This window comes from Artemia franciscana, chromosome 18, assembly GCF_032884065.1.
Source record: "Artemia franciscana chromosome 18, ASM3288406v1, whole genome shotgun sequence".
Lineage (NCBI taxonomy): Eukaryota > Metazoa > Arthropoda > Branchiopoda > Anostraca > Artemiidae > Artemia > Artemia franciscana.
Genome location: NC_088880.1, coordinates 18,917,630 through 18,933,266, shown reverse-complemented (window position 1 = coordinate 18,933,266; position 15,637 = coordinate 18,917,630). Strand labels below are relative to the sequence as shown.

At 35.3% G+C, this 15,637-nt stretch overlaps 1 protein-coding gene across 2 annotated transcripts in view; it reads right to left on the bottom strand.

Moving 5' to 3' along the window:
• The window catches only part of LOC136038707 (kinetochore-associated protein 1-like), a 284,373-nt gene that overhangs the window by 6,105 nt on the left and 262,631 nt on the right, over positions 1–15,637 (bottom strand). For both annotated transcript variants that reach the window (XM_065722029.1, XM_065722028.1), the window contains exon 35: positions 3,669–3,780. In XM_065722029.1, coding sequence (XP_065578101.1) covers positions 3,669–3,780 — 112 coding nt within the window. The remainder of the gene's footprint in view (positions 1–3,668; positions 3,781–15,637) is intronic.

Sequence of the window (15,637 nt, the reverse complement as noted above, 5' to 3'; positions counted from 1 at the left end):
TTCATTGAAAATCTTTCTTTTTGTATTCCCATTGAAAAAGTGAAAACAAAAATTTTAGCCCTCGTACATTTTAAAACCCCCACCTAAATTTTCGTGAATTGACGCGACTGGCTGTTATTCCAAAATTTATTTAAGCTCGTCTATTGTACCTGACAGATTTTCTGTTTGGTAAGATAATTTAGGTTCTAACAAAAAGGTAAATCTCTTCCCAGAACAAAATTCTGGTCATCAGGGCCGCCAAGAGGGGGGGGGAGAAAGCATGCAAAAATAACAGCTCAGAAGCCTCATGACATTTGGGGTAAACCTGGGATGAGCAGAGGTACCAATTGGAGAGGCAGGAGGACAGAAATTTTCCCCCTAGTCGACCCCCTATATTTTGACAAACATATTTTTTGTATCTTCATTTACAGAAAATTGATAAAACAAATCTTTCCCTTCCCTAAGTTTTGTTAACTGTTGCTTTTATGTACATGTTCAAATCAAGGTTGGGCATTACTTCCCTAAATTGGAAAAATTACAAAATTGCTTTTATTGTTTTGCTTTGAAAAGTTTCTTAATGTTTGAAACAAAATTTGAAAAATTGACAGGGTAATGGTTCAAGGAAAGCAAACAAGGTAGGGGAGGCCTCTGAACCTTCCCATTTGTATTGTTCGTTTTCAATCAAAGCTGAGCCCCTCAGATACCACCTCAATCCTGAAAAAGATTCCCTCACTCATCTTATCAAGCATGTATACAAAGGGAAATTGAACCTTTCCCAAATTAAAAAAAAAATAAAAAAAAATAAGATAAGATAAAAGATACTACGATTTCCTGTAATGTGCTTTACACTTCGTATGATTATTCTTTGTTTTACTCTCCCCCTTCCAAATGTTAGCCTTCTAAAATAAATTTATGCACACGTAACTGATAAACACAACAGTTAACATCCATATTTGGCAACAACTTCATTGACAAATCTTCTTGTAACAGGATGTTTTACGCGCAAATATGATCTAAAAAGGGCTAAATCTTCACGTGGTCCGTGATTGGGGACTAAAGAGCCTCCAAATTCTTATATTATTTGTATTTATCAATATTCTCATCTTCCTGTAAAAGAAAATAAATAAGTGACAGGCATAGTCAAGTAGCCTACCGTACAACATTACGGTAGACTACCGCAACATATTCAGGGTGGTGTTGGACAACCTGCTCGTGGTGCCCCTGTTTCTATAAATCTTAATCAACGAATTGGATGGTGGGAGGTGCCATGTATATGCTCTGCTCCAAACCCAACATAAGTTCAATCTATGCCAGAGCACCAGATCCAAAGCTGAGAATGGGTAAAAGGTGTTTTGGCTTCGTCTCCATCCAATGACACACAGGTCTTTGGATCTCTTGGCCTTTGCTAGGCTAATCACCAAACAAGGTGTCTTTTACCTGGTTACAATTCACCAAAATAAGCCTCGCCTCAAATTGACCTCTCATCGACGATCTTTGGCACGCCCGCTGACAATATAATCGTACTTGTTTACGGTAGCCCACTGTAATGTACAAGATCTCACAACTAGATTTGACCAGTTCCTATATTTGGTGAAGTCTGTCAAACCAATCTATTATGTGCATTACTAAGAGCAATCTCAATCACGAGATAACGAGCATTAGGGTTGCCATTGTAGGATACATGCTCCTCAGGTAAGACTGACGATGCGAAATGTAAAGGAGATGCTTCCGATTATATTCAGAACTATATTTCCTGCAAATATCTGAATCTTCCAAACTTGAATTTCATACCAATTCTTTAAGAATGACCCCTGAATCACAAAGGTCGTAGAATAAATAGTTGAAATTGCTAAAAATACTTTGGCGTAAAGAGCTAGGTATTGTGGTGGACACGAACCCCCTCATATGCATAATATTTACTGTTCGTTTCAAGTTTAAATGCTGCTCCTTACTTCCAGTTGAAAACTTTTTTTTATTCATTCTCTCATTTTTTTTTGTAATAATACAAGAAAATCCTGCGCCCCCTTCATGTAAATTATCTTCCCTCATGATAAATTCCTTCATGGAAAAATCCTCCAATCTAACCCCCTCCCCCAAACCATCGCAACCCCAACTCAAAAAAGTCACCCTAAAAACGTCTGTACACTTCCCGATAGCCATTACTATATGTAAACAATGGTCAAAGTTTGTAACTGGCACTCCCTCCCCCTGGGACTGTAGGGGATTAAGTCGTCCCCAAAGACATAGCTATTATCTTTTTCGACTATGCTAAACAGAATAGCTATCTCAAAATGTTGATCCGATGACTTTGGTAAAAAATGAGCGTGAAGGAGGCCTAGGTGCCCTCCGATTTTTTGATCATTTAAAAAGGGCACTAAAACTTTTAATTTCCGTTAGAATGAGCCCTCTTGCGACATCCTAGGACCATTGGGTCGACACGATCACCCTTGAAAAAAAAAAAAAACAGATAAACACGCATCCGTGATTTGTCTTCTGGCAAAAAACACAAAATTCTACATTTTTGTACATACGAGCGTGAAACTCCTACAGTGGGGTTGTCGGATACGCTGAATCTGATGGTGTTATTTTTGTTAATTCTATGACTTTTAGGGGGTTTTCGCCCTATTTTCTAAAATAAGGCAAATTTTCTCAGGCTCGTAACTTTTGATGGATAAGATCAAAATTCCATTTTTTAGAGTTTCGGTTACTATTGAGCCGGGTCGCTACTTACTACAGTTCGTTACCACGAACTGTTTGATAACTAAGTATTTGTTAGTTCCTCAAATGCTGAAAAACTTCCCAAGGTTCTTGAGGTTGAAACGTACTTTTCATCCAATTTCATCCAAGCATCTAATAATAATAAAAAAAAAAAACTAGCGTCAACAAGCTATTTGGCTGGAATATAAGAATTTAGCTGATGAGGGATCACAGTTAAAAAAAAGTGTCTCATGCTACCAGGGGCGTAATTTGCCATAGGTCAGTTTGCCTCCCCCTCAGCTGAGATTTAGTTTTTTTCAAAAATCTTGCCAAAAACTTGGAATAACCTGACTAATTAAAGCATCTACAGAAACAGATGCATCTACAGAAGTATCTAAAGAAACAGACCCCCCCAAATCCTTTTTAAAATACTCTCGCTATAATTTCTTACATTTCTTGTGCAATTAGAATATTTTCACTTTTACAAAGTGTTCCCCATGGACATGATGGAGCCGTAGACGCAATAAGGGGCCACGAGGGGCGTATCAGGGCCTACTTGTCCCTCTAAAACCTACATTTTCCGAAATTCTGGGAATGTTCAATTTAAATTACGAAATAAAAATTGCCATCACAGGTTTATACTATAGACGTTCCTACACTTTCTCTTTTGTGCTGTTTCATCCTTGATTAATGCTCTTGATTAAATCACCTCTATTAAATCTCCTTGTCTCGGTAAAAAAAAAAGAGCTTAAATACTGTTAACAACCTAGTCGGACGAACTATGCTAATTTCCGACATATCAGAGCCAAAAAAGAAGATACTCCCACTTAAGAGCGTGTTCTATCGTGCAATAGCCGTAAAACCAAAAAGCGTCGTAAATTTTAAATCATGCATTATTACTCATGAGGAATTCTCTAACCAAGCAAATTAGAGACGGTACAGCTTTTTCACAAGAAACTTTGCCAAAAATAGATATTTATAGAGAATAATACCTGAATTAAGAACAAGTTGCAAATATTGATTCCAAGCTTCTACGTAGATTGGACTAGCCCACAAAGTTGGCACCATTGATAGATAAGTAAGGCAGTCTTCAAGCAACGATACCTAAAATTAGTAATAAAGATTGATCCATAGAAACTTGGTTTTATATTTTTGGTCTTTCTCGTAACATCCTTAATTTGAACAGCACAACGTAATGATTTTATGGTGAAGAAGAAAATATATTGACGGCGAAAAAGAAAATATATTGATGGGACCGTGCTAAATTAGATTTGTTAAAATTTGTTAAGTAGTCTGAGTTGAAGTAAATTAAAGATGCACATTCCCAAACTAAATCTTGCCCAAATTTCATAAGTTTTGACCAAACGTAATAAGTTTGGCCTAAACATCATAAATTTTGCCCGAAAATCATTAATTTTGTCCAAATGTAATACACGTTGCCCAAATGCACATTGACGAGTTTGACGTACGTTGCCAAACGTACAAACATTGACGAGTTTCAACGGCAAAGCTATTGGTCTCGACTGACTTTAAAATTTTTGTGAGATTGAATGATTGAATTTCAGGAATTTCCAAAAAATTCCTGAAATAGAAACGTACAAAAATATCATCACAAAAGTGGTACCCAATCAGAGATCACGTAAACTAAACTCACTTCAAAGATGTACAGTATAATGTACACTAGCTTTATATACATATAAAATGTAATATGTACAACGTAATAATTGTATGGCGGAGAAGAAAATATTTTTATGGAGCCGTGCTAAATTAGATCCTTTACATAGGGAAAAATAAGAAAAGAATTAATACAATTATTCTGCACCGGAAGAAAATCATATGTGCAGTGTGTATTACTATACAAAAGAAAATGACGAATAACGCTTTCAATAAAAGGCGATGGTCTCTTACAGCCGTATGGTCTAAGGATGATTTAACAAGATTGTCTTGTCGGTAGTTTGCTTCTTATATGGGGAAGCCGAAAGACCAATTCCTACAAAACCGATAAAGGACAATTTATATGATATACTAATTGATACTTGAACTGGTTTAAAAGCATGCTTAAATGCAAGGTTCATAATCTATTTGAAAATTCTAATCCATGATGTATACTTGGGGCTCTGAAGGCAGTGTTTAGACCAAACTTTAGAAGTATCATTTTGCGAATTTTTTTACAAGTTTATAGAAGTTTTAGAATTTTCGAAATTGTGGAAGTTTCATTTTTAGAAGATCAAACCTTCGTTCCTAAAAAACAATAAAAGTTAAGCTAGACCCACACTTCCTAGCCTATTCTTAAATCGTCCTCTAAAAAGCTGCCAGGATAAAGTATCGCCATCTATATAGCCGCATCACTGATAATATGAGACGAATTTCCAAGTTAAGCTAGACCCACACTTCCTAGCCTATTCTTAAATCGTCCTCTAAAAAGCTGCCAGGATAAAGTACCGCCACCTATATAGCCGCATCACTGATAATAATGAGACGAATTTCGGACACATCTTAACTAAATGGTCGCTCATGTCCTCTCTCCCTCTCCATATTCCTCAAATATTAACTTGTCAATCTTGAAATAAAACGATTTCCATCGTATTTAATTATATTATCTTATGACATGCAATTTTTTCGCACTACTAAGCGTATGACTGTGACATTTAGTTCAACACTTAAAAAACTACCCAGAAGTAGATTCACTAAAATATTTTCCTTTTGTTACTTGAACAATTATTCTATGGGACCTCTCTGGTGCATGTAATGATCAGACTCAATTAAAATATGTTCAACTGTCTCTTCACTGTCACAATAGTCACAAGTGATTTCTTCTCCGCAAAATTTCACAAGATATAAACTAGTACCTTCATGTCTGGACCTTAGATGAAAGACTATGGTTCCTTCTCTCCTTGTTAGCTTCTTATAAAGTTTTACTTCTGACTTTTCTGATTTTACGTGTAGTGAACCAGTTTCCAGAGAGGTTACGATTTTTCTCGAAATAATATTGTTATTGCTTTTTTATAAGCTCTTCAGTCATCATAATCTGAGTTGGAAAAGGGGCCACCAAGATGGTTGCCAGTTTTTTTGCAACTTGCTCAGCTAGTTCATCTCCATGTATATCAACATGACCTGGAACCCAATGTAAAACAACCTTCTGCCCTAGAGGTATTGCGACTAATTCTCTATAACAGCTAGCTACTTCCCTTGACCATGTCCCTCCTCTATTTATGTTGCTAATGGCTTCTAGTGTACTCTTTGAATCCGAGCATAATAACACATTACGACGATCTTTTAGACTTTCTTTTACATACATCACTGCTTCCTTTATTGATATCACTTCAGCTTGAAAAACCGACATTTGTGTAGGTAGCTTGTACTATGCGGTAACTTTTTTCTTTGGTATAAGGCATCTCGAACCGACGCTGTGTAGTTTTGAACTAAGGCAGCGACAAATCTGGAATTGGCAGGAGGGAACAACAGGCTATAATTCTAGTGACACTTTTTTCTCGACAGATATACACTTTGGCAAAACATTCAGAGAGGTGTATCTAGGTGTAGAGGTGTATCAGGAAAGAGGTAGGGGCTTGAACTACCAAACAAATTTCTTGTGTTGAGCATGTGTCCTAAACACTACAGGAATTTTGATAGATTGTCAATTTGTTTTTGTCAAAACAAATGTGAAAAATAGTGTTTTTTTTTTTATTTTAAGATACCCATTTACAGAACTGTCGCAGCTTTGCATGTTTTTTTTTTTCACTCGTGTTTTAAGAATATCTACCAAAAGGAATCAACGCAGGCTTATTACTAAGTTTTGTCTCTTTGGGAAAAGAGAGGTGTGTGTTCCATATTTAATATGGCCCTTGGAGAACGATACCTCCATTTGTATGGTTTCCAGATATAAATCAGAGTTGGCGGGAAGTAAAAGCTGGCGTCTTAATTGCAATTTTTCGAAATCAAAAGTCGATCCTATCAAACAGTTCGTGGTAAGGAACTGTTGTAAAGAGCGACCCGGCTCAAAAGTAACCGAAACTTTACATCAAAAGAATCACATTTTTATGCTGATTTTCAAAAGTTACGAGCCTGAGAAAATTTGCCTTATTTTAGAAATTAGGAGGAAACACCCCCAAAAGTAATAGAATCTTAAACCACACCGTCAGATCCAGCATATCAGAAAACCTTACTGTAGAAGTTTCAAGCTTCTATCTACAAAAATGTGGAATTTTGTATTTTTTTTTAAATGCCAGAAAACAGATCACGGATGTGTGTTTATTTGTTGTTGTTTTTTCTTCCCAGGGGTCATCGTATTGACCCCGTGGTCCTAAAATGTCACAAGAGGACTCATTCTAACGAAAATTAGAAGTTATAGTGCCCTTCTTTAAGTGACAAAAAAATTGGAGGGCACCTAGGCCCCATCCCGCGCTCATTTTTTCCCAAAGTCACTGGATCAAGATTTTGAAATAGTCTTTTTGTTCAGCATAGTCGAAAAACCAAATAATTACGTCTTTCGGGAGGACTTAATCCCCCAGAGTCCCGGGAAAGGGGCTGCAAGTTACAAACTTTGACCAATGTTTACATATAGTGATGGTTACTAGGAAATGTAGAGACGTTTTCAGGTGGACTCTTTCGCGTTGAGGGGGGAGGGGGTTACAAGGAAGGACATGGAAGAATACATCGTGAGGGAAGAGAATTTCCATGAAGGGGGCGCAGGGTTTTCTAGTATCATTTAAAAAAAATGAGAGAAAAAAAAAAATCAGCTGGAAGTAAGGAGCAGCATTAAAACCTAAAACAACATAAATTATTACGTATATAAGGGGACCCGTCTCCTACACAATATCTCGCTCTTTACGCTAAAGTATTTGCAGTAATTTCAACTATTTATTCTACGGCCTTTGTGATTCGGGGGTCATTCTTAAAGAATTGGGATAAAATTCAAGCTTTAGTGTAAAGAGGGAGGTATTGACGAGGGGGCGACCCCCTCATATACGTAATAAAAATATACAAATATAGAAGTTCGTTACGTAAGTTAATTCATAAATTACGTATATTATTACTAATAAAAACGTCCTTAAAAAATTAAAAGTTCTAGTTGCCTTTTTAAGTAACCAAAAATTGGAGGACAACTAGGACTCCTCCCACACTCCCTTTTTTATTATCAAAATCGTCCGATTAAAACTAAAAGAAAGCCCTTTAGCCAAAAAATTAATATGCAAATTTCGTTTTGATTATTCATTTTCGGTGAGACAAAATCAAAACATGCATTAATTCAAAAACGTTCAGAAATTAAATAAAAAAATAATTTTTAACTACAAGTAAGGAGTGACATTAAAAGTCAAACTTTAGCATAAGGAGCGGGGCGTTGAGGAGGGGACGATCCCTTTCATACACGGAATAATATCTGTTCGTTTTAAGTTTTAATGTCGCTCCTTACTTGCAGTTAAAAAAAAAACTTGTTTTTTTTTATTCAATTCTCTATAGGATCGCTAATTCCTTAATCAGAACATCTACTAGAAAGGGTTGTTGTATTTAAGAAAAATTGTTGAAAAAGTGAAAGAAGAATTCCAAATTGTGCTTTTTCGGGTCGACACCTAATCCCAACATGCTGCAGTGGGACCAAGTCGCCGAATTCTTGATATCACGATATTGTCAGAAGAGAATGTTCAATCTCAACGCAAGTTAATAAGAGGTAACACCTAGCATCTTAGTTTTGTCTCCAAGGGATTGGGAAACAGCATGGCGCCTTTGCGAGGCAGAGGAAGTTGCATGCATTCTAGTTATCTGGGTTTCTACCAACTTGGATTGTTGGATTTCAACCAAATATTGTTCGGGTTTCAACCAGCTTATTTATTAAAAATACTTCAGCTTTGCTGTTTAAAAATAAAAATAGACCATCAAGAATTAACACAATCAGATTTTGTTCCTGGTTGGGTTCCCCTGGTTCTTAAATTCTAATTGTTTTTTTTTCATGGCCTACAATCTTAAGTAGACCACCATAAAAAAAATCGCACTAAGAATCAATATGCCAGCATTTTTTTTCAACATTTACTGTCCTTGATAAGGTTCCCTTGGTTTCTCCGAAGTCAAAATGCAAAATCTATTTCATGACAGATTTCCACAGATTTTCATTACAGATTTCCCTCAAAGTTTCACCTGGACCACTTATGCCATAGACTTGGCTCCTGGGGTCTAGAAGAGACACAGAATTTCCTCCGATTTTCTCGAAGAAATCCAAGACTGGATTAAAAAAGAAAAAAGAAAACAAGATTCATGAAAATGTCGTCGTATTGAACTAATAAACCTTTAAAAGCCTATAAACCTGTACATTAACAAAATCTTGCTATGATTTAATTTGGCAGATTTTAGGAAACTCAGAAACCCATTATAAATATTAATCTTGTAATAATTCCCGTTGAAAACCTAATGATAGGGCCACATTCCTGCCCCTTCCTGCAGGCAATGTTATTCTACTAAAAGGCTTACAAATTAAATGTAATTACTAGAATCTACAAAACAGCTTAATAGTCGTGAGTTTTCGCATACTTTGGACTGACACAATTATTTTGTTTGACCGGTTCGACAACAAATAATGCCAAGCTAACGGCAATCGGGAATTGCAATAACATCAGTTGACCTGAAGTAGGCTAAATAAAAAGAAAACTTGTCTTTTTAAAATCTTAGATTGCAGAATTCAAATTTTTACTAATTAAGATTTTTAACAGCCCTTTTAAGGCTTTCAAGTTATTCTTTGGAAACTTCACAAGATGATTATGGCTATAAAGTAACTAAAAAGCATGGCTGTATCTAGCGGGGGGCTACAGGGTTTGACCCCCCCCATCAAACAAAAAAAAATGCTCGATAAGTAAACACGTAGCAAAAATACATATACTTTTTTTTAAGTTTACTTCTGTACCCTCCGCCAAGAATACCCCCCCCCCAAAAAAAAAAAATCTTGGCTCAGTCCTTGCCAAGAAGGGATCCGGTGAAGAGAGGTACGCGGTTATTTTTGCTGATCCTTAAGTATACCATGCGCCTTCTCATTATTTTAAAAACTTCAATTCCCTTAAGATCGGACGAATATTCCATGGGTACAATCTTCCTCGGCCCGACTGTATAACAGTTTTGTTTTAAGCAGGACCCCCTGTCCTGAAAAACGATTCTGAAGACACTCCTACCTGACATTGCTCTGACCTTAACATCTACTAGGATATAATAGAGCTCTCAAATCTAAAATTAACTATGGACTATATGTAGGTCATAAGTGCTATTTTGATCAAGGATTATTGTTCTCTTTCGTAATTAAACTCTATTAAATTTGCTTTTGGGTGGTCTCAAAACATCTTCAGTATAATAAGGGAGAGAAAAAAATTAGTCGTCAATTTAGTTCACGCAACAAAGCGATTTGAATGAAAAAAAAAAAACATATAACACTGTCCTTCCCTTCTATAACAAAAAAATCTTCTGTAGGCCTAGCAGTTAAACAGAAACAACTCTTCCGAAGGGGTGCCCATTTTCAAAAACTATGTAAATCGGGTAGCTCATGCCACGCGTGGCAGAACTGTGAAAAGCGTGTGGAACTGTAACACCCGTGGTGGTACAAGTGGCTATACAAGATGTACATCAAGTGATGTACAGTGGGTATCTCTCGAGATCTTAACTAGTTTAAAAGTAATCTTTATCAAACGGTTCAATAGTAACCGAACCTCTGAAAAACGGAATTTTTATAACAATAGTTACATCAAAAGAATTGCATTTTAATGCTGATTTTAAATATATAAGTTTCATTAAGTTTAGACTTATCCATCAAAAGTTACGAGCCTGAGAAAATTTGCCTTATTTTAGAAAATAGGAGGAAATATCCCTTAAAAGACATAGAATCTTAACAAAATTACACCATCAGATTCAGCGTATCAGAGAACCCTACAATAGAGCCAATTTGTATAAGATAGCTGCTAAGTCCATTTTTTAGGGTTGCGTCACTTGACACAAATAGACCATTTACGGTACTTTTTAGTGTCGCTCCTTACTTTCAGTTAAAAAACTTTTTTTTCTAATTTCTGAAAGTTTTTGAATTAATGCATGTTTTGATTTTGGCTGTCCGCACATAATTAAAACGAAATTTGCATATTATTTTTTTGGGGCTAAATGGCTTTCTCATAGTTTTAATCGGAACATTTTGAGAAAAAACGGAGCGGGGGAGGAGGCCTAGTTGCCCTCCAATTTTTTGATTACTTAAAAAGGCAACTAGGACTTTTGATTTTTTACGAACGTATCCATTAATAAAAATACACGTAACTTACGAATTAACTTACGTAACGAACTTCTATATTCGTATGTTTTATTACGTATATGAGGGAGTTCACCCCCTCGTCAATACCTCGCTCTTTACACTAAAACTTGAATTTTGTCCCAGTTCCTTAAGAATGACCCCTTAATCACAAAGGCCGTAGAATAAATAGTTGAAATTACTAAAAATACTCTAACGTAAAGAGCAAGGTATTACGAGGAGGTGAACCCCTCATATGTTTAATAATTTCTGTTCGTTTTAAGCTTTAATGCTGCTCCTTCTTTAAATTGAAAAAACATTTCATATTTGTTTTTTCATTGTTTTTTTTTTTTAAATAATGCTAGAAAGTCCTGCGCCCCTTCATTGAAATTCTCTTCCCCAATGACAAATTCCTCCATGGAAAGATTCTCCCATGTAGCCCTCCCCCTCTTCAACTTCCCGCCTCCCAAACAAAAAAAAAATCACCTGAAAATGTCTGCACACTTCCCAATAGCCATTAATATATGTAAACAACGGTCAAAATTTGTAACTTGAAGCTATTAGGTTTCAAATAACTTTGAAGTTATTAGGTTTTTCGACTATGGTGAATAAAATAGCTATCTCAGAATTTTAATCCGGTGACTTTGGGGAAAAAATGAGCGTGGGAGGGGAGCTAGGTGCCCTCCAATATTTTGGTCACTTAAAAAGGACACTAAAACTTTTAATTTATGGCCAGAAGAGGGCTAAATAAGCCCTCTTGCGACATTCTAGGACCACTGAGTCGATAAGATCACCTCTGGGGGAAAAACAAACAAACAAAAAAACAAATAAACACACATCCGTGATCTGTCTTCTAGCATAAAATGCCAGAATAGGAACGATAGGAACTTGAAACTTCTACTACAGGGTTCTCTGAAACGCTGAATCTGATGGTGCGATTTTCGTTAAGATTGTATTACTTTTAAGGGGTGTTTCCCTCTATTTTCTAAAAAAAAGACAAATTTTCTCAGGCTCGAAACCTTTGATGGGTAATACTAAACTGGATGAAACATATATACTTAAAATCAGCATTAAAATGCGAGTCTTTTGATGTAGCTATTGGTATCAAAATTCCGTTTTTTAGAGTTTCGGTTACTATTGAGCCGGGTCGCTCCTTACTACAGTTCGTTACCACGAACTGTTTGAAAGGTGCCTGAAACCTCACCAAAGAAAAGAGAGGTTTTTGATGGTATCTTCGTGTAGTCTGATCAATTCAGACAAAATCTAGCTTCGCTCCCTGAGGATAAGCTTTTCCAGATAAAAAGAATTTAGAAACCTTTAATCCCACTAGAAAATTATAGATTATAACGCTCCGTCGAATGGCTACAAGATAGCAAATCTTCCCCTTTTTAAACATAAAGAAGGCATTTCTGAGCAAAGATTCTTTTTTTTTTCTCCTTTTTCTGACAAATTCAGGCTTTTCTATGACAATTATGTGTTTTTTTTTTGTCTTGGGAAGAAAAATTTCTCTTTCGTTTCAGTATAGGCCCCCTTCAGAAATCGGTTTTTCTTCCTCGCTTAATCGGTTGATTTGAATAGTGTTGAGTAAAACGGGGTTGAATTACACACACGAACAAATTCAGTCACTAAAATGCGACCAGAAACATTGCACAAAACGAGCAATCTTTTTCATACTAAGCTAAACTATTAAAGCCATATTTTGAAAACAATTTTCTTTAAGGAAGAAATATGCGAGTAATGTATAATTTATTTGGTGACTTGACTAAAGAGAGATTTCCACTTAATACAACTACAAAATAAACAGTACATATTAAAATAGACAAGAAAGCAAACAGAAGAAATATTGACTGGCAAAATGAGATGTGACTAAGAGCAGAGCTTAAATAAACAAGTTTTGGATTAACTATTCAATGAGCTGAATATTAAAGCCATTTTGCCTTTAAACCCTAAGTTTTCAAGGACAACATTTTAGTGAAGTTGTATTATATGTATATTCTACGAAGGAATATTTTCTGAAACTTCAAAAAAAAAACTAAAAAGAGACAGATTTGGCAGTTTTACGAGGGTTCTTTCGGCCAATAATTAGAAGGAAGTGGTTCACAGAACTTCTAGCAAATGGTTACGACATCGGGTTATTCTCTTTCGACATTAATAAAGCTTCCGACAGAGTATGGTATCGTGGCCCACTCAAGAAACTTTACACGTATGGTGTATGGTCTCTATCAACAAGTGAAAAGAAATCATTTTTATATAATTCTACAAAGGGCTTAGGCCAGATTTGCCTCTCACTCACTCAAACTATCCGTCTTGACTTTTTCTACAGTTAGCCATGGCTTGATGCCCACAACTACTTGATTTTAATTCAAAATTCTGAGTTTCTGCCTATTCGCTGTTGTTGTTCAAATTTGTATTAAATAAACTTCTTAGGACTCATTTCTTAGGTATCAATTCTCTTTTCATATTTTATTGAAATTGGAAACTTGAGGTATTTCATACAGGCTACAATATTTTAACGAATATTAAGCAATCAAGTGGTTTTGTTATAATCAAAATATGTCAAACGCACGATAGTTAGATAAGTTAAAAGGGGGAGGGGGTGGATCGTACCTTTGCTCTACCCCCTCAAAATCAGTGTAATTTTAAGATGTATTCTGTAATCGCTTGTGTTTCATCTAATTCTAATTTTTTGCATTTATTCTACGTTACTCTCCCTAAAATTTTGGAAACTTTTGATTTTAATTTTAGCCTATATAGGAACACTATTATTTGACAATTTATATCTTCGCCATTTCTAGACCCTAAGTTTGCTTCACACAAGCAATTTTCATTGAACTAAACAGAAAGGTGTGAGATATCTTTTTGTTATGCACGATGTTTCGTAAATAATAGTGCACTAAGAAAGGATACTCAAAACACAATAAACAAACACAATCGATCATTCAACCGAATATTTATAACGCTAAGATCGCAAAAGAAGCATTTGCCCTTTGGACATCTTAACTTGGTTACAGTCTATTTAGAGAATATTCCCAAACCTTTGGCAAATGTCACAGAGCCAAATGACTAAACTTAGTGCATCCCCGATTGTTGGAAGTATGGGTTTATACTTATACTACTTGTCCCAAAGAAATCAAGCAATTTGTGTTTTGAAAAATGTACTCCCATTACTCTTATACCAACATATTTCTTTTCGAAACGGTACAAAAACTTTCTTGCCGACTGACTGAAAATTAAACTATCTAACATATTGATGTCAGATAGTTTGGTAATTTGGGCCAAACTTTTACCACTAACTACCTTCATCATTTGGTATAAATTTCTAATGATTTGTGATTTTTACGGTGCAAAGAATCCCCCCCAAAAAAAATTGACTCTCAGTATGAAAGCACCAATCTAGCCGAACACATAAGGCATACAGGAAAAGGAGGGGCTTTTAGCCTGTCTCTCCAGACAATTTAATGATTGCCTCTAGAGTTTTTTTCTATATTCTAGAAGCATTCCCCTCATTTTTTCCCTTTTACCCAACCCCCTCTTCCTAAAAAAACGGAAATCCTTCGCTTGGCTCTGATATGGTCATTAAATCAAAGAAAAAATATTATGGCGTTGTCAAATGTGCATGAATACTAACCAAGTAAAACCTTCCGCACTGATGCTTAAAAAAAAATTCTTAGAATCGCTTCATTTCGGCTAAGTTGGCCTATCCCAACGGTTTACATGCGTCTATTAGAATACAATTAATTCTTATTAGTGGACTATTTTTAGGGGACCAATCAAATACCCTTTTACATTTTTGCACTAAGTAGCTTACGCTACAGAATGTCAATGTAAACCACTATTATTCTTGAGTTATTTTAATCCTTTAAGCTGAGTTTAAGCATCTTACGAAAACCAAGGATCAGTAGAAAATATTATGAGCAAACGATTGAACAGATAAGCCTGGAGGAAGCCTATTAATTTGATGAATCTCAGTTTCAATCAGAAGTTATGGTACATCATGTCATTCATACTAAAAGATCTCTAAGATGAAGTAAATTATCATCTAGGTAATGATTGAATAGTCAACCCTGACCTTCAATTTTAACTATAAATATTAATGATTTTTTTTTCTTTTGTAATGAGCCGCATGTCAAAGATTGGAAAAAAAATGCAATTATGGTGGAGCATTAGGGGTTACGATGTGCCGTAAGATCTTTTCCGTACTGAATTGTTTGACCATTTTAAATTGATATAACGTTTAGTCTCCCACCATCACAGGCCAAAGAGCCTTTGTGGGGTCTAATGCTTTGTAATTTTTCTCTATTTTCTCTTAATAAACAGATTGATTGATTGATTGATTGAAAACAATAATATATAGGCTCTGGCTCTAGGACAAGCAAAAACCATCCTTTTTGGCCCTAGGCAAGAGCTCTAAGAAGCTTTCCAAAATGCAAAGTCATATTCATCAATCCAGCCTAAGGTCAACACTTTCCGAAAAAAACCACAGAGGTTGGTCCCTTACAACTTTCTAGGAGTAAGCTGAAATCGTGGTGCTAGGGAAAAAATAATATATATATATATATATATATATATATATATATATATATATATATATATATATATATATATATATATATATAATAATAACATTATATATATATATATATATATATATATATATATATATATATATATATATATATATATATATATATATAATAATAATAACATTATATATAT